Source organism: Rhinopithecus roxellana, chromosome 9 (assembly GCF_007565055.1).
Source record: "Rhinopithecus roxellana isolate Shanxi Qingling chromosome 9, ASM756505v1, whole genome shotgun sequence".
Taxonomy (NCBI): Eukaryota; Metazoa; Chordata; class Mammalia; order Primates; family Cercopithecidae; genus Rhinopithecus; species Rhinopithecus roxellana.
The window spans coordinates 82,908,569-82,931,847 of NC_044557.1; the positions used below are offsets into that span (position 1 = coordinate 82,908,569).

Sequence of the window (23,279 nt, forward strand, 5' to 3'; positions counted from 1 at the left end):
CTTTTCTTTATCTGTAGAATGGGGTCCATGACATCTACTTTGCAAAATTACTGTGTGAACTAAATGCAGAATTTACTAATAAAATGTGAAGTGTGTACACAGGTACACAATCAGTATTAGCTCCAGATTTTCACTGGTGATAAAGTGAAGATTTGGGAAACTTTTTATAGAAATAAAAACTAGTATCTAATGCTAATGCTAGACATTAATAATTTAGAAAACTGCTACCTAACTTTGAGACCTTAATGGTTTCCAATATGAATCCCCAAACTGACCTTTTAGAGCTGAAGCAACTATCTTTCTTTTTCTTCTTCCTCTCTTCTATATTCACAGGAGGTGGTACCATGATAACTTTGCCCTTATACCTGCCAAGTACAGGAAATTGTAGAGTCTCTGTATAAAGCAACTTGTTTATTATCCTTTGGGGGCTGCCTAAGAAAACTTATTTCATATTTCTGGGGAAATAGGAGATGGGATTTCAGCAGTGCTCTCTCCTGAGAACTATGGAGGGTGGGCTACTTTCTTAGATCTTGAAGACATCACCTGCAAGTTTAGGTGATAGTGTTAGATGGGCTCCATCTTAGTTTGGGTTTTAAGATAGGATACCTTTAAGTACCCCAAGAGCTGAAAACTCCTTCTGAATTCACCTGGTTATGACAAGAGAACTCCTTAAGGCCAAAGGGAGTTTGACTCAGACACTATTAAAGAGCTGCATGCATGCCTGGAGTGCTGTGTGCTCTGAATCTGCATACAGCTTGACAGCAGACTCACGCTTTCACATGCACAGGAGTCAACTGCGGTGAAGCTGTGAAAAATACCAGTGTCTGGGCCTGAGGGTCTAATTTGTCAGGTTCAAGGTAAGGTCCAGGAATCTCCATTTGGAAGAAGTAGAACAAAACAATTCTGCTGCAAGAAGGTCATGAATTTGGGGGAGGAGAATGTGGTGAAGAAGAGTGAAGGACGAATCTTTACAACCCTCTCCTTTACCATTTTTCAATCTATTACCATAGGTTGTCTAGTCTCCTCTTCTCTTGGGGATGAGGATGACTTCCTCATCCTCATTTGCCACCACCCTCATCCAGGTTGTCATCATATCCTGCCTAGATTACCACAACAGCCTCCTAACTAGACGTCTTTCCTCCTGTCTTTGCTTTTCCAGTGCATCCTCTCATCTTTTGTTATGTAAATCCGATTAGGACAGTCTCTGATTCACAACCCTTCTGTAGTTGCCACTGTCTTCAGGATAAATTCTAGATTCCTTGAGAAAAGCAAACATATAAGGCATTCACTTCACCTTTCCTTACTCTTCCAATCTCACTTTCTGCCATCTCTGCCCACCTTCTGACCAACTCCTAACCCTCTATATTAGGCTTCTTCATGCTCCTGGAACACACTAAACTTCCTCTTCAACCTTCGCCTCTGTGATGGTTAACTTTATGTATCAACTTGACTGAGATAAGGGATGCCCAGATAGCTGGTAGAATATTATTTCTAGGTGTACCTGTGAGGGTATTTCCAGAAGAGATTAGCATGTAAATCAGCATACTAAGTAAAGAAGAGCTGCCCTCACTCATGTAGGTGGAACTGTCCTGTCCGTTGAGAACATGAACAAAACAAAAAAGTGGAGAAGGACAACTTGTTTCTTTCTCTTCTTGAGCTGGGGCATCCATCTCCTTTTGCCTTTGGACACCGTAGCTACTGGTTCTTGGGCCTACAGACTCTGGAACTTAAACACCAGCAGCTCCCTCTATTCCCAGGCCTTCGGAATTGACTAAATTATACCACCAGCTTTCCCGGTTCTTCCGCTTATAGATGGCAGATCGTGGGACTTCTCAGCCTCCAAAATCATGCGAGCCAATTCCCATAATAAATCTCCTCTTATATGTCTATATATACCCTATTGGTTGTTTCTCTCTGAAGAACCCTAATACAGCCTCAGAACAGTCTGTTCCTTACAACTGGGACATTTTCTTTCTATAGTCACCAAGCACCACCTAATCTGCCTAACTCTTCTTCCTCTTTTAGCTCTCAGCTTCCTGAAGGAGATTTTCCTGATCCCTTAGAACCAGAGAATTCCCTCTGCTTACTTGCTCTCCAAAGCATAATTAATGACCCCATTCATATCATCCACCATGTTACTATGATTCCCTGTGGATGAGTGTCTTCTCCACTAAAATATAAAATCCATGTATAAACTAACCATATCTATTTTGCTTATAATATTTTGCCAAAAGCTAGTAAAGGCCTGATACAAAGCAGGCACTCAGTAAATACACAGTTTTATAGTAAATATACTATCACAACATGCTGTACCTCTCTAGAGCGCTTATCACTTTGGTAATTTCATATTTGTTTGATGACTAAAGAGGAAATAAACACATCTTGCTAACTGTATAGCTGGCAAAGTTCAGAGGTCACTTTTCCTTATAACCTTTTCTGACACATTTCTTCTAGATTGGATACCCTTCCTACATGACACTGCAAACGTCCACACTTCTGTCACACTGCAGACATTTCCGTGCTATAACATTTTACATTTGGGTCTCCTTCACATGACTTCAAGGGCAAGAACTTAATATTCATCCCTGTATCCCTAACATATAGCATATAAATAGTACTTGACACTTGTTAGCTTCTCAATGTTTTCTGAATTACTAAACAAATGATTGTGTAATTGCTACTGTAAAAAGATAAACAAAATGAGGGCTGGGCGCGGTGGCTCACGCCTGTAATCTCAGCACTTTGGGAGGCCAAGGTGGGTGGATCACCTGAGGTCGGGAGTTCAAGACTAGCCTGACCAACATGGTGAAACCCCATCTCTACTAAAAATACAAAATTAGCCAGGCGTGGTGACGCATGCCTGTAATCCCAGCTACTCAGGAGGCTGAGGGGAATTGCTTGAACCCAAGAGGCGAACGTTGCAGTGAACCAAGATCGCTCCATTGCACTCCAGCCTGGGCAACAAGAGTTAAACTTCATCTCATAAATAAATAACAAAATGAAAAGGGGGATACTAAGAATGGAAGTATTATTTCAGAGAAGGATAAGGAAAGAAGGCTTTATTCTTATCTGGGGCTCAAGGCTGGACCAATGACTATACAACTTTAGAGTCCATTCACAGTATAGTCTATGCACATGGTACCTTCTAGAATTGGCATGTAGAAATTCTGATGCAATGGGAGGCTTGAACATCTACACTGCACAGGGGTTTATGCCAGATACTGAGAATTGGTGGTCCCCCCAAACAAGGCCAGATAAATTAGTTAATATGCAATATTGGGAACAGAAGTCCTAAAGCACACAGATAGCATATTTTTCTGTTTCTTCTTAGAAAATGCAGAACATCTCAGTGCATCTCTGAAAGTGGCTGTGATTTCCTCTTATCCAGTCCACGTGGCAATCTTCTAATTCAACTGCCTCTCTGAAAAGCCCATAGGACATTTGAACACCACACATATTGAATTGTAGGGTCTAGACTTACCCTCAAGAATAAAACCAATGTCAATTGTTGAATGCCCATAACTTATCTTTCTTCAGAGCAATAGTAGTAATTTAAGATCCTTCAAATCCACAGTCAAGCCACAAGGTCAAGGCGATATAACAATGCAACCTTATGACCATCTTAAATTGTCCAAACAAGAGATATCACATATATTGTTTAATCTAGTACATTTAAATGCAAAGTGGTCAATGCATTTGATTGAGGTTGGTGAGTTCTGCAGGGGCAGACATGAAACATTTTTGAAGTCTCTGAAATTCCCTAAGAGTTACTCATCATAATGCAAAGAATGACTTAAAACATTGAGCTATGAAGCAGCAATGACAAGGATCATTTCTGATAGAAAAAGTCCAAATTAGGCAAATAATGTGTAGACATGTCTCCCATATGCTGGTTAGAGGAACCATCAGGGGTGCTACAATAGGCAGATATTTTTATCATGACAATGTAACAGACAAGGATCATGAGTCCATGTCAAACCTTAAACAAAACTCCTTCTTGGATTAAATGATCATAATGGATTTCCAGAACAAAAATGAAACAGGGATAGATGCTAACCAGGATATACATCTCATAATTCTAACCATACTGATAAACTGACATATGATTTTAATAATTCCCTCAAAAAATCTGTGTTTCAGCCTTTAAATATAAAGCTCATTCTAAGGAGAATTTCTCTGATGACTTAAAGACTTGATAAAATTAGAAATATTCCTGGCCACAACATTTCTGCAAGAGTGGGAAGATTTTGAAATGTGTCGGGGGAAATCTTAAGGAGGTAGCAGTTTGAGAAAATGTGGACTTGGAGGAAATTGAGAAGGGACACGTGGTTGGTAGATCATAATCGAATAAGGCTGAATGAAGAAATAGTAATAAAAGACCCTAGTTACAGAAGAATAATCTCTTCAGATTCCTATTAAGTTACTCATCCAAAATCCTTATCTACCATGAGCCGCTGAGCTCATGGTCATAGGAGAAGGTTCACTTAGCAATCACTTGAGAGTGTCACTCAGGAGAACATTTAAGGACTGAAAATATTAGATAAAACAACTCAAAGCAGGTGAGTGGCTTATGTTTAAGAGCTCTTGCCATTGTCTTTACTTGTCGGGTCGATAGAAAAAGATCACAAGGGAATAAAGAGATTCTTAAAAAAAGAGATCCTAGGTAATGTTGCTCGTGGAGAAAGATGATTCAAAATGGCTTTGTAGCTACGTTTATTTTCTTATGAATCCATAAAAAATTGATATTGTATTCACTGCTTTGAGAAGATTAAGTGGAAAATGAAATAGATGGAGAAAATGAGAGAAAAGGGCAACAATTAAATTTATATTAGAAAAAACATACAGAGGATCCACCTCCTGCTAGCACTATGCAAAGCAAAATTAGAACACAATTGAAGTTTGCTCATAGTCTACAAGGAAGACAAAACACCACCATGCCTTTATACAGGCTTCCCTTTCTGCCAGTCTTTGTGCACCTGTTAACATTTTTATCCCTTAAAAACTAGCTCATTTGTTGTAGCACTGGCAAGTGTTCCTTATCCCACCTATTCCCATGCGAGGCTGAGTTCCAGCTCTGTGCCATCATTATACTATCAGTATCTCTATAATGGCATACATCGCTCTGTCCTTATTGCTAGAATGGACACTCCCATTTTATCCCCAGTACCTCACATAAAGCGTGGAGCACACTGGATGGAAGAACAATGGATACTATGTGATGAATACAACATTATTAGTCTGAACAAAGAGAAGAGGGACCAAAAACAGACACATAGACAAATGGAACAGAATAGAGAACTCAGAGATAAGAGTGCACACTTACAACAATCTGATCTTTGACAAACCTGACAAAAACAAGCAATGGGGAAAGGAGTCCCTATTTAATAAATGGTGCTGGGAAAACTGGCTAGCCATATGCAGAAAATTGAAACTGGACCCCTTCCTTACAATTATACAAAAATTAACTCAGGATGGATTAAAAACTTAAATGTAGGCTGGGCACAGTGGCTCACTCCTGTAATCCCAGCACTTTGGGAGGCTGAGGCGGGAGGAGTGCCTGAGGTAAGGAGTTCGAGACCAGCCTGGCCAACTTGGTGAAACCCCATCTCTACTAAAAATACAAAAATTAGCTGGGCATGGTGGTGGGCACCTGTAATCCTAGCTACTCAGGCAGTTGAAACAGGAAAAGTGCTTGAACCAGGGAGGCGGAGGTTGCAGTGAGCCGAGATCACGCCATTGTACTCCAGCCTGGGCAATAAGAGTAAACCTCTGTCTAAAAACAAAACAAAACAAAACAAAAACAAACAAACTTAAATGTAAAACCTCAAACTATAAAAACCCTAGAAGAAAATCTGAGCAATACCATTGAGGACATAGGCACGGGCAAAAATTTCATGACAAAAATGTCAAAAGCAATTGCAACAAAAGTAAAAACTGACAGATGGGATCTAATTAAAGAGCTTTTGTACAGCAAAATAAACTATCATCAGAGTGAAGAGAAAATCTACAGAATGGGTGAAAATTTTTGCAACCCATCCATCTGATCAAGGTCTAATATCCAGAGTCAACAAGGAACTTAAACAAATTTACAAGAAGAAAACAAACAACCCCATTAAAAATTGGGCAAAAAACATGAACAGACACTTCTCAAAAGAAGACATTTATGTGGCCAAAAAACATGAAAAAAAGCTCGACATCACTGATCATTAGAGAAATGCAAATAAAAACCACAGTGAGATACCATCTCATGCCAGTCATAATAGGGATTATTACAAAGTCAAGAAACAATAGATGTTGGTGAAGTTGTGGAGAGATAGGAATGCTTTTATACTGTTGGTAGGAATGCAAATTAGTTGAACCATTGTAGAAGACAATGTGGTGATTCCTCAAAAGACCTAGAAGTGGAAGTATCATTTGACTCAGCAATCCCATTACCTGGTATATACCCAAAGGAATATAAATCATTCTGTTTTAAAGACACATGTATGCATATAATCACTGCCACACTACTCACAATATTAAAGAAATGAGTCAACCCAAATGTCAATCAATGATAGACTGGATAAAGAAAATGTGGTACGTATACACCATGGAATACTATGCAGTCATAAAAAGGAATTAGATCATGTCCTTTGCAGGGGCATGGATGGAGCTGGAAGCCATTATCCTCAGCAAACTAACGCAGAAACAGAAAACCAAACACTTCATGTTCTAACTCGTAAGTGGGAGTTGAACAGTGAGAACACATGGACACAGGGAGAGGAACAACACACACTGGGGACCTGTTGGGGTGGAGGGTTGGGGGAGGGAGAGCATCAGGGAAAATAGCTAACGCATGCCAGGCTTAATACCTAAGTGATGGGTTGATAGGTGCAGCAAACCACCATTGCACACGGTTACCTATGTAACAAACCTGCACATCCTGCACATGTACTCTGGAACTTAAAATTTTTAAAAAAGAAAAAAGAAATGCGAAAGGATGGGAGAATAATTGGTTCTGCCAGAAAGATGAGGTAAGCCTTTTCAGAAGAGTTAATATCTCATCAAGGCTATGTCTTTTCATGAGTTTTATTATACGATATTTACAACAATCCTGTGAAATAGATCCTATTTCCATTTTTATAATGAAGATATCTTAATTTCTTGCCCAAAGAAATTGGGCAACTTGCCCAAAGTTAATACATCCATGAAATGTCTAGAATGGCTAGGCGATGCTCCGGAGTTTGATTTTCATTCTATAGGTAATTGGGAACCATTAAATTTTTAAGGATGGAAATAATGTTGTCAGAATTATATTTAACTCTGGCAATAGAAGTGGGAAGTTAACTGAAGTAGAATTGAGGGAGCAGGACAGAGACTTCAGATCAAATGATAACTAGAAGGTTATTCAAATGGCCTGGGAAAGAGCTGAAGAGGAATGAATTAACACAGTGGTTAGGGTAGAGATAAGGCTGGGAAAGATAGGAAACTCACTTCACAAGCAGAACTCTGAGGATTTGGTCATGGACTCCATGTGAGTGATGAGGAGAATGGAATAATCACAGGTGGCTCTCAGCCTTCTATGACAGGTGACAGCATGAGTCATAGAGGTATTAACCTTGAGAACCAACACAGGAGGAAGAACAGACTGGGGAGATGGTGGAAAAGATAATAGGTTAGATTTGGATATTTTAAATTTGAGATGTCAGAGGAATATGCCTGGGTACACATCTTTAGAGAGAGAAAAATAAGAATCTGTAGTTTCAGAGAGGTGTAAAATGTAAATCTGAGAGTCACTATGATGTAGGGGATGCTGAAGCGGTAGAGGGTGAGATTGTCCAGGCAGCATGCAAAATGCCAACAACTAAAAGGACCTACCCCCAGGAGGAATCAACATCTGGGAAGTGTCAGAAGAGGGCAGTTTGCCAACAGCCTGAGAGAGGCCATTAGAAAGAGAACCAAGAGAGTCAATATCATGTACATGGAACATGTGAGCACCAAGGCAAAGAAAAGCTCTTGCTATCCAATGATAAAGGAGAAGAACTGTGTTGAAGAGAACTGGCATGTGAACATCAGATTTGTAACACCAAAGCCTCAACTAAATAAAAGACATGAAAGAGCCTGGAAATTCAAATAGCATAGTTTGAGACATACTAGACAATTAGAACATCAGACATTGTTCACATATGCATAAAAAGGAATCTGACTGGCTCATGTTTTCTTTCTCAGGAGCAAGAAGACTCTTTTCCTCAGAAGAGAGACAAAAGGAAGCGTTTCTCAGTGTCACTTGTAGAAAGACATATCCTATTGCCTGGTCAATAGATACTGAGAAAATTTGTTTTGAATAAACGAGTTAATGGTAAACATGTTTGACTTGAACTCACCTTGAGACAGTTTACAAAAGACTCTCAGGAAATTGGGGCCCTTAACGATACTGGTGGCTCCAGGAAGCACTAGGTAGAACTTCTACAAAGACGCAGTGTTTTTTTGGTTTGTTTGTTTGTTTTCCAGAAAACCTCCCATTGTTTTTATATGCATTAAAGCCAGTCTCTAATTCTGTTTTTCTTCTTGTTCCACCATCTTAAGAATACTGATCTGGCAGTTTCTTATGAGGTCGAACATACATTTAAGATACCAATCAGCAATTTCACTTCTAGATATTTACTTTTATAGTGAAATAAAAATCAGTGTTTATAATAAAAACCTGTGTGTGAGTGCTTACGGCAGCTTTGTGTCAAACAAAACTGCAAACAACTCAAATGTCCCACAGCTGAGGAATGGATACACAAACTGTGGTTATATTAAGTTGGTGCAAAAGTAATTGCGGTTTTTGCCATTATTTTTAGTGGTAAAAACCGCAATTACTTTTGCACCAATCTAATACATTTAGTGGACTACTCAGCAATGAAAGTGAATGGAATGATGACACATCACAGCTTTGATAAGTCTAAATGCATCTCCACAAGTGAAAGAAGTCAGACCCTATGACTCCATTTATATAGCATTCTGGAGAAGGCAAAACTGTAGGGATAGAAAACCTCACAGGTTGCCAGGGGCTGGTAGTAATAAAAGGAGCTGACAGCCAAGGAGCACACAGGAGAGTTTTTTCTGGAGTAAGAGAAATTTTCTATCTTGATTGTTGTGGCAACTGCATGCATTTGCCAATACTTGCATAACTGTGCACTAAAATTGGTGAATTTTACTGTAGGCAGTACAGTATATACCTTGATGAAAACAATGAGATAAAAAGAATACTGGCATGGGAATTAAGAGAACTGCAACCTAGTTTCAGTTACGCCACTAACAAGCTGTGTAACTATGAACAAACCTCTAATCCTCTTTGGGGTTTGGTGCCCAAATCTGCAAGATGAGACTGGAGAATTTATCAACAAGTCTATTGCTCCATTCTACAAAGACTTCCGTCTTTAAGCAAGGTGGTGGACCAGATGGCCTATTTCAGTTCAGATGGCCTACTTGAGTTGCTGAAGTCTCATTGCGGAGGTGACTAGACTAAAATAGCTACTCCGTACATACAGTTCTAAAAAGTCTTCTTGGATTAGAAAGTAGTGTTTCTAATTTTTGTTGTTCCAAAAGACAGAGCTTTGGGAAAGTCCATCTGGTTATGCAATTCCCAAGTAAAATTTGACACATATATTTGGACAATGTGAAAAAAGTTCTTCAGGAAACACTAATGTTTAATGAGCTGTAACTGGCCCTGGTAAACAAACATACACTTCTTTTTTCATCTTATAGGCACTAATTATATGAGGATGGTAGCATCTACTACTCACATCTGCCTTACTTGCAGTTGAGACACTGTTTTCTATTGCCTGAATTTACCCAACCCTTAGTTGCTGATATATTTTTACACTTTCTACGCATTTGCAGCCAAGAAAGTCACTAAAAGGGACACCCCAAAAATAGCTCCACACTACAGCATGAGAAAATAAAAGAATAAAAATAATAATCTCGATGATTTTAATAGCTTTGCATTTTTTAAATTTGTAAAGCAGGGGTCCACAAACAATGGGCTAGCTTTTTTTTTTTTTTTTTTTTTTTTTTTTACTGTGGTAAAAACTACATAGTATTAAATTGACTATCTTAACCATTTTTAAGTATACAGTTCAGTCATGTTAAGTATATCTAAGTTGTTGTGCAACAGATCTCTATAAGGTTTCATCTTGCAAAACTGAAACTTGTACATGAAACACAAATTCCTCCTCCCCCAAGCCCTTGTAGCCACTTTTCTACTTTGTTTCTATGATTTTGACTACTTTAGATACTCCATATGAGTAGAATCATGCATTATTTGTCCTTTTGTGACTCGCTTATTTTGTTTAGCACGATGTCTTTGAGGTTTGTCATGCAGCATGTGGTAGGATTTCCTTCTTTTTAAAGGCTGAATAATATTGCATTGTGTATATATACCATGTTTTCTTTATCCATTCATCTGTTGTTAGACATTTGGGTCACTTCTATCTCTTGCCTATTGTGAATAATGCTGCACTGAACATGGGTGTACAATTATTTCAAGATCCTGCTTTGAATTCTTTTGGATATGTACCCAGAAGTGAGATGGCTGTATCATATGGTAACTCTATTTTTAGTTTTTTGAGGAACCTCAATACTGTTTTCCATAATGGCTATACACTTTTATATTACCACTAACAGTATACAGGGGATCCAATTTCTCTACATTCTTGCCAACACTAGTTATTTTCTGTTCTTTTGGTAGTGTCCATTCTAATGGGTGTGAGATGATATGTGGCTTTGATTTGCATTTCTCTAATGATTAGTGATGTTGAGCATCATTTCATATGCCTATTGGCCATTTGTATACCTTTTCTGGAGAACTATCTATTTGAATCCTTTACTTATTTTATTATTTGGCTTGTTTTTTTTTTTCCCTTGTGTTGAGTTGTAGACATTTCTTACCTATTCTGGATATTAACCCCTTTTCAGATAGGTGATTTGTATATATGTTCTATTCTGTGTTGTCTTTTCACTCTGTTGTTTCCTTTGATGTGTATCAGTAATCCTTTTTGTAAATAAAATTGTATTGGAACACTGCTATGCCTAATTCATTTAAGTATTGTCTATGGTTGGGTTTTGCCTAGTGGGGGTAGTTGCAACAGATACCATATGGCTGGCAAAAACTAAAATACTTACTAACTGGTCCTTTACAGAAAACGCTTGCCAACCTCTGTCATAGAATATGCAATGAACTCTATTATATGGTTTCTACATAAAATCTCATTTAACCACCACCTGGAGATGGAAATTATTAGCCCATTTGACGTAATAAAGGCAATAAAGCATAATGGGTAAAAGTTTGCTGTGGAGTCAGACAGACCTGTGCTATGCTTTTTACTAGTTGTCTGACTATGAGTATGCTACTTAACCTCTTCATCCTCTCTTATATCCATATTGAAATTGGGGCTAACAAACAGGACTGACCATGGTAGCATAAATGTCAGAAGCTGATGTGACAATTAGTGCACGCTTTGTATATAGTAAACATTTATCACTCATTAGCTATATGAGAAACAGTCACATAGCTGATACTGAACATTCAGCATTCAATATTCCTGGAAGAGTTTTCCTACTAGAAACATTGTCCACTATTAAAAAGCTAAGAATACCCTTGGGTCCTTGATTGTGGATTAATTTGAAGCATCCCAAAATATAATTTGCACCACTGCCATATGTTACATAAGGCACCTTCCCCCATTTCTCACGAACCAAACAGAAGGAAAGCATAATTATGTTTTCAGTTCTATACCATGTTTCCCAAGAGACAAGTAGAAGTACTCTGACATAGCTGAGTTTCCAGCAGGTACATGTGAGCAAAAACAAAACAAAACAAAACAAAAAAAAAAAAACAAAAAAAAACCAACCAACCAGACTGACATCCTGGCCACTCCATGGACAGAACACAGAACACCAAAAGGCTACACAGAGGAGAGAATCACCTTAAAGGCACCAAAGGGATGACATGAAAGCAAGTCCAAGCATTGACTATGTTACTTGCAAATATCACATAGTAAGCAGGCCATTGAGAATAAGAGCAGGGGGAATCAGAGGTCAGGATTTCAATTTAAGGATGGCTCTGGATTTAGATAATGATCTGTTTCAGGAACTTTTGTCATGATTCAGTGCTAGTGCTTATATACTGATATATCAACTATGCATGCAACATACAAAAATTTTCAAATGCCTTACAGTTTTTGTCAGCAGCCAGAACGAGGAAAGCAAGAAAAGAGGGGGCAAAGAATTCCTCTTTTCCGTGTTCAAATAACCCACGGTGGCCAGATAGAGCTCTTTCGGTCCATTTGTGACCATTTTGGCCACTGTCATGGAGCTCCTGGCCAACTGTGTAAAAACAATTAGTGTGGAATCAAAAGCTTAAGGCACATTTTAAAACAGCAATCGAAAGACAGAAAAGTAGGCTTAGTTATCTGTTATTTTATTGCCTCTAGAAACACTACGGAATGAGCATACAAATGATCATATATAATTTAAAGTTCTGATTACAAACCGATGCAATTAATTTGATGTGTTTGTGTGTGTGTATGTTTAATTTCTACATCCCAAAGAGTGTTGTTTCCTTGAGAGAAAATCTTAGCGTGCATTCCTTTGTTCAGTTTGGGATTGATTTCCAACTCTGTGGCAGGTTGCTTTGAATGTCTTCGGTATGGGAATTACTGCATCCTTTAAGGATGTAGTTCTTCCTTGGAAATGGTAGCCAAACGTTTAATTCCAGATCTTGTATTTAAGGTGGACAATCAAGTACTGAAACACTGCGGATCAAAAATAAAGCTTGGAAAAAACAAATACCCCAATTAAAAAACAATCTAAGAATCGGAGTAGATATTTTTCTAAAGCAGATACACAAATAAGCAGTAAGTACATGCAAAGGTGTGCAGTATCATTAGCCATCAAGGAAATGCAAATCAAAACAATAATGAGATACCACTTTACACATACTGGAATGGCTATAATAAAGACAGACAATAGCCAGTGTTGGTGAGGATGTGTTGAAATTGCTTTCTCATACACTGCTGGTGGGAATGTAAAATGGTGAAGTCACCTTGGCTTTCATACACATGGAGTTACCATACGACCCAGAAACTTAACTCCTCCATATGTATCCATGAGAAATGAAAACATGTGTCCATGCAAAAACTTGCACATAAATGTTCAAAGCACCATTATTAATAACCAAAATTCAGAAACAATCCATCAACTGATGGATAAATAAAATGTGGTATAGTAATACAGTGGGACATTATTCAGCAATAAAAAGAAAATAAATACTGACACAGGCTTACAACATGGGTGAATCTTAAAAATCATTATCCTAACTGAAATTATCCAATCACAGAAGACCACGTATTGTATGACTCCAGTTACCGAAAATGTCCTGAATAGGCAGATGGACAGAAAGTAGATTAGAGTCACACACCACATAATGTTTCAGTCAATGACAAACCACATATACGATGGTGGTCCTATAAGATGATTATACCAAAGTTTTATTGTACATTTTGTATGTTTAGATATGTCTAGATACACAAATACTATTGTGTTACAATTGCCTGCAGTAGTTAGTACAGTAACATGCTGCAGCCTAAGAGCAACAGGCTATACCAATTAGCCTAGGTGTGTAGCAGGCTATACCATCTCGGTTTGTCTAAATATACTCTATCATGTTCCCATAATGATGGAATCACATAACAATGTATTTCTCAGCACATATCCCTGCTAAGCAATTGGGATTCCAGGAGCTGGTGTTGGCGGCATTGGGAAGAAATGGGGAATGACTGTTAATGGGTACAGAGTTTCTTCTTGGGTTAGTGAAAATGTTTTAAAAATTATTGTGATGGTTGCACCACTCTCTTTACACACTAAACGTCACTGAATTTTAAGCTTTAAGTGGGTAAGTTGTATGTTATGTGAATTATATCTCTATAAAGAAGTTATAAAAACAACGATTATTATAAATGTATGAGGTTGATTAAATTGCGTGGCTACTATTACTGATAGCCAACAACATTCTGTATTTACTATCATACTGTACTGAGTGATTTACATATCTTAGCTCCCTTAATTCTTATAACATCCCTATTTGGTGAGCACAGCAAAATGTGTTAGGTACAAGATTTAAAATTTGGGCATGTCTGATGCCAAAATTCACCCTTTTTCTTTCTTGTTTCTTTTAAAAAATTTTATTCCTTTAAATAGTTAATATACTCATACATTTCATAAAACAAAGTGACATAAAAGGCACACACCCTCTCTCCATCCACCATCTTCCCTGTCCCACAGGTGCAGCTTATATTAGCTTCTTGTACATCATTCAGCATTTCCTTAAAACAAAGCACATATGGATATACATTTTTATTTCCCCCTCTTTGGCAAATGTAGTATACTATACGCATTGTTCAAATATAGTACACATTGTTCTTCACCTTGCTTTTTTCACATCTTATAGCATCCCAGAGATCCTGCCATATTAGTATTCTTCATTCTCGTATTTATAGCTAAGAGTACACCAGTGCCTGGATGTACCATAATTTAATTTGCTATTCCCCTAAAGATGGACAGTTAAGTTGTTTCCAAGAAACTGTATTTTGAAATTGCCTCCAAAGGCAAGAAGAAAACTCCTAAGAAATGCAATCATTTTAAAAATAAATTCCTTTCCTCAAAAATGGACTACTTTGAAAGTGATAACTCTTCTTAAAATGTGTTGGTTAGTAAATACTTGTTAAATATCAATGCAATGGTCTAAATGTTATGTCTTCTCAAAATTTATGTATTGAAATCCTAACCCCCAAGGTGATGGCATTGGACGGCGGGCCCTTGCGTGGTGACCAGGTCATGGGGGTGCAGCCCTCATGTATGGGATTGGTGCTCTTGTAAAAGCGACCCCAGAGAGATCCCGCCCCACGTGACGTTACAATGATTAGAAGGCCATCTGTGAGGAAGTGGGCCCTCATCAGGCACTGAATCTGCTGGTGCCCTGATCTTGGACTTCTCAGCCTTCAGAATTGTGAGAGAGAAATTTTTGTTGTTTATAAGCTACCTAGGTTATGGCATTTTGTTACCGCAGCCTGAACATGTTAGATAATCATCAGCAACAGAAATTAAATGCATTACACCAGAGTGACAGCCCCACGTGAGCCATGGAAGGATACTCCATCTCTATGGATAACAACTGTGATTCACCCTCTTGAAGAGGGAAGCCCAAAGATTTCCAAAAACATTCCAAAGTCTCTGTTTGTACTTATTCAGCATATTGTTTCTGCTGAATAATATTTACAGAGATGAAGAATCAAATATTCATTACTAAATTATCTATTACCTCTATGGTGAATTTCTATATGATATATATTTTAAACTTTTCAGTTCACCTGAGTGGAATGAAATTCTAATATTTTTATTATAGCAAACCTAGACCCAAAATATTTTACACTTACCTGACTGTCTTTAGAACTTTTATTATCAGTCATAAGACATAAAAACAACTTGTCAATTTTGTTTCCTTTCTGTTTTTTTTTTTTTTTTTTTTTTAAAGAAACTAATGCTTCAATAAGGCTATGTATTTTCTGAAGGATGCCTGACATAACATGAGTTTGAATATTAACATGTGAAGAACTGGCTCATGCCTGAAATCCCAGCACTTTGGGAGGCCGAGGTGGGCAGATCACTTGAGTCCAGGAGTTTGAGACCAACTCGGCCAACATGGCAAAACCTCATCTCTACTGAAAATACAAAAAATTAGCCTGGTGTGGTGGTGCATGCCTGTAATCCCAGATACTTGGGAGGCTGAGTCTTGAGACTCACTTCAACCTGGGAGGCAGAGGTTAAAGTGAGTCAAGATTATGCCACTGCACTCCAGCCTGGGCAACAGTGTGAGACTCTGTCTTGAAAAAACCAAAACCAAAAAGAAAACATGTGAAGAACAAGCAATAAAAGAGGTAATGTCAGCACAGACAAAATATCCAAGAGGTAGAGAACAATGTGGTCTTCCAAAGGGAACTGAATGAAAGAATTTAAAATGTACAGTTTTTCAAAGCTAAAGAAAGTGACAACAACTGAATTGAAAGGGCTGAAGTGGGCATTAACTTCCGAGAACACATATGTATATTTAGTTTAATAAACCTGAGCACTATCTTAGGAAAAATCTTATATATTATGCATCTAGGGCAATGAGAGCCGTAGAAAATGATTCTCCAAAGCAAACACACTACAAGCTGACACTAGAAGAGGAAAAGAGTCAAAGGCACACACAAAACATCACCCGTGAGTTTAGGTCTCATTCTATAAATCATCACCACAGGGGAAAAAAAAAAAAAATGAGCTGTGAAAACCATAGACACTAAACAGAAGCTGGGCAGCTATGCTTGTGGTTGAAGCTTAAAAAAATGCATGTTTGTATTTTCTGATTGTAATTGTAATATGAATTTGCAGAAGATTTGGAAAATATAGAAAAAATAAAAATTTAAATCACCCACTTATCCCACAATCCAGAGAGATCCCTTATTAAAATGGTTGGCATATTTACTTGCAGTCCTCTTTTTCTGTAGATATAAGAATATATGGTTTTTACAAAATTGGGCTTGTATTATGCATTCGATTTTACACATGACCTTTTCCCCCACCTTGTATGACTTCAGTTATTTCCCATGTTGTTGTGTATTCTTTAAAGATGTAATTTTCATAACTGGGCATTATACTGAATCTTATGAATTTAAGCAGAGTTACATGATTATTTTCATATTGCTGGACCTCTACGTCTCTTGTAAATTTTCCGTTTTCCAAATAGCACTGTGATAAACTTTCTTATCATAATCTTCATATTTCTATCTACTTCTTAAAAGAAACTTAAAAGCGTATCAGTACTTCACATTCAAATTTAAATCACTTAGTATACCAGTAAATTCACCATTGGAAGTCTCTGGGGACAAAATGGAAATAATGCATATGAAACAAACAATACTATTTTATGCTCACTTGAAGTCTATATTTATCCTTCTAGAATAGACATCTTTCAGGGAGCACATTATTTCCTCTAGGCAAATGAACTATTACTAGGTTAATCTAAATGCAATAACATGAAACTTGGCTGACCTAGATTTCTCCAATATCAGTACGCATGCAATTACAACATTCTGCAGAATGACAAATACTCAAGGCTCTCAAAAACACATATTTTATCATCCTTTCATTTAAAATGATGTACAATGGACACTAAAATAAAACAAATAAAGTTTATAGCCAATGAAGGTTGATAGTATCCAAATCATATGTAGACATATAAGTTACATATAGTGTAACTTACGGCTTTCTTAGAATTCTAGTTTTATTTTGTCACTTTCACAGTTATTGAGATCTTAAGTGCTCTCATCATATTGAAGTTATTTATAATTCCTGTTAAGAATTATATACGCTTAACAGTCTGGTCCTAGATTCACTATAGTCTATTTTAAAAATTATTCTTTCAAGAAGCTAAATGGGGTTCTTACAATCTCTAAAGTGTATGTGTATAATACATTCACATATAGTTATACATATCTAAAATGTTTTTCTCCCAGTAACCAGTGAAAAGCAAAATAAAAATACAATAAAAACTCCACCTATATCACTGATCATCTTAACTACAGAATCACTCGAATTCTAAAGCACCCTCACAACTGGCGCAGGTGAAGATAGCTAGAGCTGGACTGTACAGTTGTGCAGGCTGCATACTATACAACACTAGTGAGTGCAATAGTACCCCGATTGATGTGACTGGTATTCTTTGGGGTTGTGCAGTATACAATCCATACAACTGTATGTGACGACCTTGAAGTTAGCTCAGGTAATTCTGTTTGCTCATCCATTACTTATCTGTGCATCCTTTTCTCTAGTGAGCTATGAAAAATGTTTCAAAGGGAAGTAATCTTTAAATCTGTGTACTATTTTCTAGGAAGGAAATTCTGCGAAGAAATAGTAACAAATTCTCCCCGGCTTCCATCTGTCCTAATAGTAAGGTTTTATTTCTTCCCATCTCCCCTTCCATCCACCCATCAGGAAGCAACAGGGTACCTTGTGTGAGTAACTGTAGATTTCTGACTTCTTCTCGCACCTTCAGCTGGAGCACCTGTTGTAAGATGTGCTGCCGGAGGTTCTCCTGGGCAATCCCCATTCGCTCAAGCTTTTTGTCAGTAAGTCTCAGCAGGGCTCGCCCTGCAGGGTTTTAAGAAATAAAAGGAAAAGCAAATGAACTACTTGCTGAAGAAAGATGTCCATTTTGGTCTTGACTAACCCTGCCATCACAGAAGTTTCTACCTAAACACAGACATTTTAGAATAAAAGTCCTCCATTATTATTGCTGACACAAATGGATTATCTGGGTGAAAAAATACATACATATTTAAAAGAGAACCCTAACTTTTAATTGAACATTGGGAAACCCCACTGACTCACACATTCAGTTAGAATGTGTGACTCATACATTCAGTTAGATAAAATAGGAAAACCTTAACCTGGATATTTGGGTCACAAATTGCAGGTTTCCATAGAAACAATGCTCTTCATCGGGGGATGGATTCTCAGGCTGGCCCACAGGAGCCCAAGTCACTGACAACTCACTTACAACCCAGCTGAAGAACTGGATGCTCTAACAGTGGTACATATATTAACTCTAGCAATGTGTAGCACAGGGTATAATAACATTCTGTGAAACATGCATTTAAAGTCCAGTTTTCATCTGCAGGCAATTGACACTCCTGCTGTACCCCTGATGGGCTGGAGGTTCCATCTCTAGCTGGTGGAAGTTATGCCTTAATCCCAATTACTGGTCTAATGCAAGGGTTCTAGCAGGGCTGAGAGGGAGAAGAGCAGGGTAAAAGAGCATCCAAAGAGTTGAAAAACAAGGCACCTCGAGGTGTGAATGCCTACAATATGCAGACACCCTGGGCTACGGTCAGCTGGCATGGCCTCTCTTCAATCTTTCTTTCCCTGTATACTTCTCTTCCTACTGTGATTTCCATCAAATTCTCCTCCACTCTGTGCTTGCCCTAAAATAAGTATATTTCCATTATGAGGGTTTACTGCAAGAAATAAAGAGTGATCATTGCTAAATGCCCATAGCACCACCTCTACTCTTCTCCAACATTCCTACTCATCATATCTGCAGATCTTTTCTCATTTCCACAGATGAAGAAGAGATAGAGTCAACTACATGTGATGAATGATGTCTTCAGGTATATCATCATATACATTTCACGAGGAGACAGGCGAATGGAGAAAACCAGTTAGCAGCAGTTTGTGTTGTTTATGCTTTTAGTTTCCTTCCTTCTAACCTTTGCTAAGTGCATCAGTCAGGATAAGTTAGTTTATATGCTGTTGTAAAAAACAATTCCAACATATCAGTGGCTACAGCAAACTTTGCTTCCAGTTTGTTCTGCATGCCAAACTACAAGTCTACCCATCTTGAACACTGCTGATCAATGTAAGAAGAGGGAGGAGAGAAGGCGCTAGAAGATCTTCATGCTATCAATGAAATGCTCAGCTTAGAGTCATTTACATATCATTGGCCAGAACTAGTTGCATGAACATTTCCACACACAGAAAGGCCACTAATTGTACTCCCAATATGTGCCCAGAAGTGAGATGCTTAATAAGCAGCACTAGTGAGAATTATGCTAATATAGATGTGGCCCTGGACAAATGCCTAGAGAGAAAGTGAGCTCTTGGATGTGTGCATGATTGCAGTGGTTGGGGGTGGAGGTCTGAAGCTTCAGTGGAACCTGCATTTGTGAGAGGAATCCTACATAACTACAGCTCAGGCTTGGCAACACCAGGCAGATGGTGGTGGTCATGAGAAAAGGAAGGAAAGGACAAAATTGGACTCCAGTAATTTCCATTGTGTTCTGTGGTTGGTGTACTAATGGGCCCCTAAAGATGTCCTTGTTCTTATCTCTGGAACCTGTTAATTTCTTACCTTACATCACAAAAGGGACTTTGCAAATGTGATTAAAGTAAGGAGGATCTTGAGATGGGAGAGTACCTTTCATTATCCAGGTGAGTTCAATCTAATCACAAGGGTCCTTAGAAGTGAAAGAGGGAGATGGGAGAGCCAGAGAAAGATGTGACAATGGAAGCAGAGGTCAAAGTGAAGTGGCCAAGAGCCAAGGAATTCAGGCAGCCTCTAAAAGCTGGAAAAGGCAAGGAAATGAGTTATCTCCCACACCCTCTAGAAAACAGCTCCACTAACTCGCTGAGTTTAGCCTTATGAGACCCATTTTTGGACTTCTGACCCCCGTCAGTGTAAGACAATACATTTGTGTTGTTTAAAGCCATGGAAGTTTGTAATAATCTGTTATAGCAGCAGTTGGCCTTGTGACTGGAATTTACATGTTTTTAGGAAGTCAGACAGATGGCTTTAGATTTCCTTTCCTTTCCCCATTTCTGGTTGCTGGCACACACAAAGGTAAAAAGCAGAGGAGTGCTAAGGAGAGGTGAGCCTGAGTGCCGGGCTTCCAGGACAGCCCTGCAGTCCAATGCTTTGCTCACTGTCAGACCTTAGTCCAGAAGTTTTACTCAGAAAACAAAGAATAGGGCTTAAATATCATTTATATGGATAATTGGCCTCCAAATAACAGACATCTACATCTTTATACATGTCATAAACTTACAAATACTACATAAAACACTCCCTGAAGCTCTGATGATCTTAATCCTTCCCAACATAAAAATGTATATCACCCTCCCTCCTTTCTGTTCCCAATTATTTGGGCTGTGGTTTTGCAAGCTGTGGCATTTCCTAGCAAGAGCTGCCGAGGCGCTGATAAGACACGCGGCTGCTTTTGTCTTAAGCTGGCTGGGCCATGGTTAGAACACAGTGTTAAGGCATCAGAGGCAGGGTTTTATTCCAGCGCACACAGTTCAACTTTCCTTTGTTTGATGTCTTCCTGTAAACCTGTAGTCCCAGCCTTTTCATAAATGCATGTGATTGGTCAAAGTAAAGATACATAGCCCTACTAGAATGTTATTTCTACTTTGGTGGGTTAATTGCATTGGGTTTAAATATACGAGTCAGAAAATTTTGTCAGTCATAAAAATCTGTTCATTTTCTGACTGTGTGATACAATCATGCTTATGAACATTTCACATATTAAATGTCCAACTGTTCAAATTATTTAATCCAAATCCTGAGAATTATTTCTACTCTGTTGGAAGAGAAATTGAGAAGTTAAAGAATATTTAAAACATGAGCGCTCGTCCTAATTTTTCCCACTCTACATTCAGTTGTGCTTTATCTTCCTTGGTAGGAAAATGAAAGGGTTAGTTTTCAAGAAAGATTAAGGGTAAAAATTCTTTTAAAATTTCCTGGTAAAATCACTTCTAGAGAAGAGCATGATCTGTACACCAAAAATCTTATTAACAAAATCTGATTCATGGTCTTCTTTGGATGGTTTCTATGGATTGATGGTTCTGGAAAGTTTCTGTAATAATTAAATTATTTCTAGGAGTAAATATCCCATCAATCTCCTAGTCCACCACCTCCTGATGAATACGAAATAAACAAATGTCCAAATAAGTGGGGTACTGTTTTGATGAGGTATCAAGAAAGTGGTAAGTAAGCAATCATCAAATTATTTTATCATTTATGTTAATTTTTGTTGTTTATCATAGAATTCAATTGTTAGTTCAACAAACACTTATTGAGCACTCACTATGCCTCTGTTACTTTGTCACTCCCCCTGGATACAGTGATGAACACAGCAGACAGAGTCACTTTTGAAGCCTTCAGGCTGACAAGGAAGGTAACTCATGGCAAATGTCTATGAGTGGGTGATGAATGCTAAGAAATGCTAGGACTTAAGGAGGAAGCAAGAGTTAGACAAAACCTACTGATAGAGCAAATTTTTTTTAAAGTTGCCACATGAATGAAGAGGGGGGTTGCCATTGTAGACAGATAACACAGGAGCACCGTCCCAACTTGAACATTCCCTGCCTCTGCTCATAGGTCACCTTGGTCACCTTGTTCTGCAGTCCTCTGACAATACAGAGAAGGGCCAAGTAGTGAAAAATCAACTCAATCTCAAACAAGAAGCACCAACTGAATTGCCTGATACAATCAAGCTTGTTATAACAGTAATTAGGTGACCTGGGCTGCTGGGCCCTTCACCAACTCACAGACCCTTGGGGTTAGAAGAAGCTTAAAGTTTTTCACTTGCTCTTACTCCCTGCTTTTTACTCTTTTCCTTTAACAAGCATTTATTGATCACCATTATATGCCTGCCACTATTCGGGGTGCTGTGGATATGGAGATGAGTAGTATCTTCTGCCTGCATGGAGCTCACCATTTAGGGTTGGAGGAAGGTGATACACAAATAAACCGACAACTAGATTTAGATCTAGAGACAGATGTATGATCCCAGATAGTCATAAGTGCTCTGAAGAGAAAGCAGAATGAAGGGGCAGACAGGGACCCCTATTAAAAAGAGGGGGGCTATTGTAGTTGGGGTGGTTAGGATAGGAAAGGCCTCTCTGAAGGGGTGAGGCTGGAACCAGAAAGGAGAATGAGGGAATCGAAGTGTCAACGCAATTAGAGGAATGACAGGGAGACTAGTGTCACTAGGGCAGAGCAGGTGAGATAAGAGAATGGTCAGAAATGAAGTCTCAGAGAAGACAGGGTCAGATCAAACAGGGCCTCGGAAGCCCTGGAGAGGACTCTGGATTTTATTCTTCTGAACATGAAAAGTTCTGAGCAAGGGTAACTTGGGCATGATATCAGGTATTAAAAAGAATCCCTCTGATCACTATGTGGAGAATGGATTCGGGGCAGAGGCATGTGTAGGAGCAAGGAGGAGTCTGTGGATTACCAAAGTGATCTAAACAGGAGGTAACAATGTCTTTGTACTGGGGTGGTGGGGAAGAAGTAATAAGAAATAGTAAAATTCTGGATATATTTTTATTAGCTTTACAATGCCCAGAAGTGGGGTCTGAGGGAAAGACAGACATCAGAGATGACTCACATTTTCAACCTGAGCCACCAATGTCTGGGGGCACCATTTCCGAGCAAGAAATTGAGTCACTGCTCAAGAGAGGATGCATTGGAAGGAGGAAATCCTGGCAGTATTACTGCTATTTTTTCTTTAGAGAGCACTTGAGATATGGAGAAGAATAAACACGACAGTATTAAACAAAGAAAAACAATTAAAATATTCTTCTTTTCTTGAATGTTGTTATTCCTTCAGTACTCTCCTCGAACCCCAAAGCTCTGAGTTGACTGGGGGTAACGTAAG

The 23,279-nt window shown here is 38.4% G+C and overlaps 1 protein-coding gene across 7 annotated transcripts in view; it reads right to left on the reverse strand.

Moving 5' to 3' along the window:
- Positions 1-23,279, reverse strand: part of SAMD12 (sterile alpha motif domain containing 12) — a 489,179-nt gene that overhangs the window by 231,268 nt on the left and 234,632 nt on the right. For 5 of the 7 annotated variants that reach the window (XR_004059325.1, XM_010359030.2, XM_030938009.1 and 2 more), the window contains exon 4: positions 18,070-18,210. Coding sequence is in view for 6 of the 7 variants with exons in the window: in XM_010359030.2 (XP_010357332.2) it covers positions 18,070-18,210 (141 nt within the window). In the remaining variant the exon portion in view is untranslated. Of the gene's footprint in view, positions 1-14,270; positions 14,349-17,926; positions 18,211-23,279 lie in introns of those variants that run through there. The other 2 variants (XM_030938011.1, XM_010359029.2) reach the window with 2 other exon arrangements.